Raw genomic sequence first — 3,207 nt, 5'->3', positions numbered from 1 at the left:
TGAGAGAGAAGATGAAAACAGACAAAGATATCCTTGTTTTATATAATATATATATCTAGACAAAGGTTTCAAGAGCACATATATCGGACTTGTATCTCTCATAGTTGATGACGCGGCAGCGCTGAATTGAGCTTAATGGAACAAACAAGATAGTAACGAAAGAATGTCAAATGATGGAACAGGGACTAATGCTGAGCTAGCTGTATGCACAGCATGAAGGGCTTTCAGGATGGTAGCAAGTGTGTGTACGATCCTGAAGTGACATCAGCAGCCTTGCCGACAACCACTACCCACCGGGAAAATGACGGTAAAACGATTTGAGTGGTGTATACGCGAGCGATGGCGCTTATATTGCGTCGAGATGTCTTGATAGCGGTCTTGTTAGATCGATTCTGACAGAAACCAATAGTGGAGCAGTGGCTCTGTGGCGCATATCCTTTTTCACACACATAAGGCTGAACATATACAAATGATCAGAAGATGAATAATGGTGATACTATACAGATGCAGGAGGACGTACCATCAATGGTGGTTCACTGGGCAAGCCCTGAAATTCCGGTGGAAATTCAAGTGTTGGTACATAAGTTGACAAAATCTGGTATTTTCCTTCACATTTGGATCAAAATTGGGCTTACTGAGAAAGTATAGACCTTTTTCATCCTATCGAGACGATCCATGGGTCTCCCGACCAGCCCTCGCCACAATGTCCGGACATGTGACGGAAGCTTAAGCGATGTCCTCAAAAGGTTTTTATCTGATTGCGTCATGACCTTCATTAGAATTCGCGTGCTTGATCCTCCGCTTGGTTAGTCTTAAATGGCTCAACGTACAATGGCTTTCGCAATACTTTCCTGTTATCGATAATGCAAATAGTGTGAGTTGACCATTAAGACACATTGTACGATAACTCATTTCACTTACGATCAAAGCTTTCTAGACTCGCGGGTCGACCGTGACTCAAAGCATCGTAAACCAAACCATACGTAGCCATGTCATAGACAATACCGCTTGAAAGTTCACGAGAGATACATTCAATTAGTCAACCCCCTTGTCACTTGCTTCAAGAGATACACGACAAACGCGTACAAGTGCTCTATGATATGATTTCTGCCGCATGCTTCTGAAAGGGCAATATTTGAAGCTCCGGATAGATAAGAGGCCCCCTAAATGCGTTTCACAAGGTCGTAAGAAGGTTGACACGACTTGCTTAAAATTCTGGCATAACGATCATTTTGCTTATAGGTACTCACGTTTGAGTTTGACACCTGAGGTAAAACCAACTGATCACCAAACGTATAGATCGAAGTGGTCGGAACTAATGCCTCCTGTCCACCATTTTCGATAGACCTTTTAAACACTGCACTGTTGTATCGAGAGTTCTGAAGACGAAATTCAAGTGCGAGTTTGCTTAGATGGAAGCGTTTTGTGGACTTTTCTTTATAAAGGAAACTCACCGGACTCATCTGCAAGACGGAAGTCAAACATCCTCCAATAACGTTCAGAACCTTGCACATGGGATCCGTGAATAAGGTTCCTTTGTGTGGTGAAGCTATCGTCACGAGGTTGATGATTTGACTGCGGATAGATGGCCAAAAAGCTAAATTAAACCAGCGCAGAATGTCAGGACGTGATACTGTTCTTGCGTAGAATCTCGGAGGAAATGACAGACTGATAGCCCACTGAGCCTATAAATCAGTCAAGTGGTTAGTGGGGCCGATAGTAGTAAATGGGACACAAAAAACAGAAGGTCTACTAACGTTTGCGCCGCCTTGACTATAGGCCACAACATTTACCTTGCCACTAGATGAGGAGTTGGCAAGGTGGCTAACAGCGTACGCCACGAACTCCCCCGAAAGCTGCATGTCCCCTAGACCATGGACTGGGAGATGTAGAATGATCTTGAGCTAACAAAAAATCAGAGCTCACAGGACATAAGCTAAGCAGCCTACGTACATGGCAGATTTACCCAACACACGTCGAAACCGGCTTTTGGAAGCCGTGTAAGCAATGGAGTCTGGCAATAAAACACACCACGATTCAACTTGCTTGTCAGAGTCGAATGGGAGGATTGAGTTGTTCTACCTCGGCAAAAATTTCCGCCGCATCACAGCCTGAAAAAATTGAAGGAGACATTGATTTCTTGAACATATCACATCTCAAAAAGAACTGTCGACTCACTTGTGCATGGAACCAGTAAAACGACTCCTATAAACATGTTCAGTGAATTGATCTCAACCTGTTAAAAAGGAAGAGTGCCTTACCTCCAGATAGGTTTTGAATTCCACGGGGACAGGTAATGGCACGTTTATAGGAATTTTGCCCTTGTGACTAAATCATCAATGTAAAAATGTATCTCAGTGAATCATGTTTTGCGCGCTGGGCACGAGTAAGTTCTGCGATGCGGAAATGGGCTGATACTGACAAAAGGTGCATCACCCGGCATCGAAGAAGGTATGGGTCCATCGGGAGAGGCGCAAGTGTCGTAGTTCGGGACTCCATACAGCATCCCTTGCAAGAAATTAGGTGATCGAACCTTCTTCACCCCAGCTTCTGACCTCGAGGGCACTGAACCACGGTACCACATACGTTCGAGACCACTTCAAGAAAGGCAATGTACATAGAGATTTGTTAGTGAGTATTCTTCCATAAAGATAGGATCAAAACAAAGGTAACAGAGATGAAGGCGCGTACTCTTTGATCTCGGTTCTAAATGAAGCAATGACCCATAAAGCCAAGCATGTGCGAGTAGTCTTTCGAGGTAACATTTTTGATTGCCAAAAAGAAAGACGCCACTTGCTGATGTATATGGTCAAAGATGAGAAATATGCGGAGCTTCACAAGAGGAGGACAGTGAAACATATGTTTGAGCCCGCCACAGACTCCTTCTTAAGCTTGCTGTTGAGTGACAGGCTGTGTGTGTTTTCATCTGCATCGTGTGGATCTGTCAGGGTAAGCGGGGAAATTTGTTATCACACTCTACCTTCCCAGCCGTGACACCGGTGACCGTTGATGTACATATTGTGTATTTATGAATATGTACCTTCAAATTCGTTCCGCGTTTCTTTCCATGTATGGAAGGAAAAGCGGAACGAAATACAATTGAGAGATTCAAAGTTCCTGACATCGAGGGAAATCGAGGGACTTTATCGGTCGGTCTGTAGTATACTCAGTCCGACAGCAGGGCCTTATACTTAGGTTAAGGCAAAA

General features: G+C 44.1%; 1 protein-coding gene across 1 annotated transcript; it reads right to left on the bottom strand.

Annotated features, from left to right (window-relative positions):
* Window positions 1–224: 224 nt before the first annotated feature.
* On the bottom strand, window positions 225–2,765 carry MELLADRAFT_96074 (uncharacterized protein; the record flags this gene model as incomplete). Its single annotated transcript, XM_007418440.1, has 16 exons — window positions 225–455; window positions 521–547; window positions 636–789; window positions 831–846; window positions 922–1,007; window positions 1,087–1,163; window positions 1,251–1,379; window positions 1,455–1,597; window positions 1,670–1,685; window positions 1,758–1,879; window positions 1,954–2,014; window positions 2,083–2,111; window positions 2,179–2,205; window positions 2,262–2,328; window positions 2,423–2,597; window positions 2,692–2,765. 16 exons carry the CDS (start codon window positions 2,763–2,765, stop codon window positions 225–227), a joined length of 1,434 nt encoding a protein of 477 aa, XP_007418502.1.
* Between the last annotated feature and the right edge of the window lie 442 nt (window positions 2,766–3,207).

Source organism: Melampsora larici-populina (assembly GCF_000204055.1).
Source record: "Melampsora larici-populina 98AG31 unplaced genomic scaffold MELLAscaffold_92, whole genome shotgun sequence".
Taxonomy (NCBI): domain Eukaryota; kingdom Fungi; phylum Basidiomycota; class Pucciniomycetes; order Pucciniales; family Melampsoraceae; genus Melampsora; species Melampsora laricis-populina.
The sequence above is the reverse complement of the archived record's forward strand: the minus strand, read 5'-3'. Positions and strand labels throughout refer to the sequence as shown.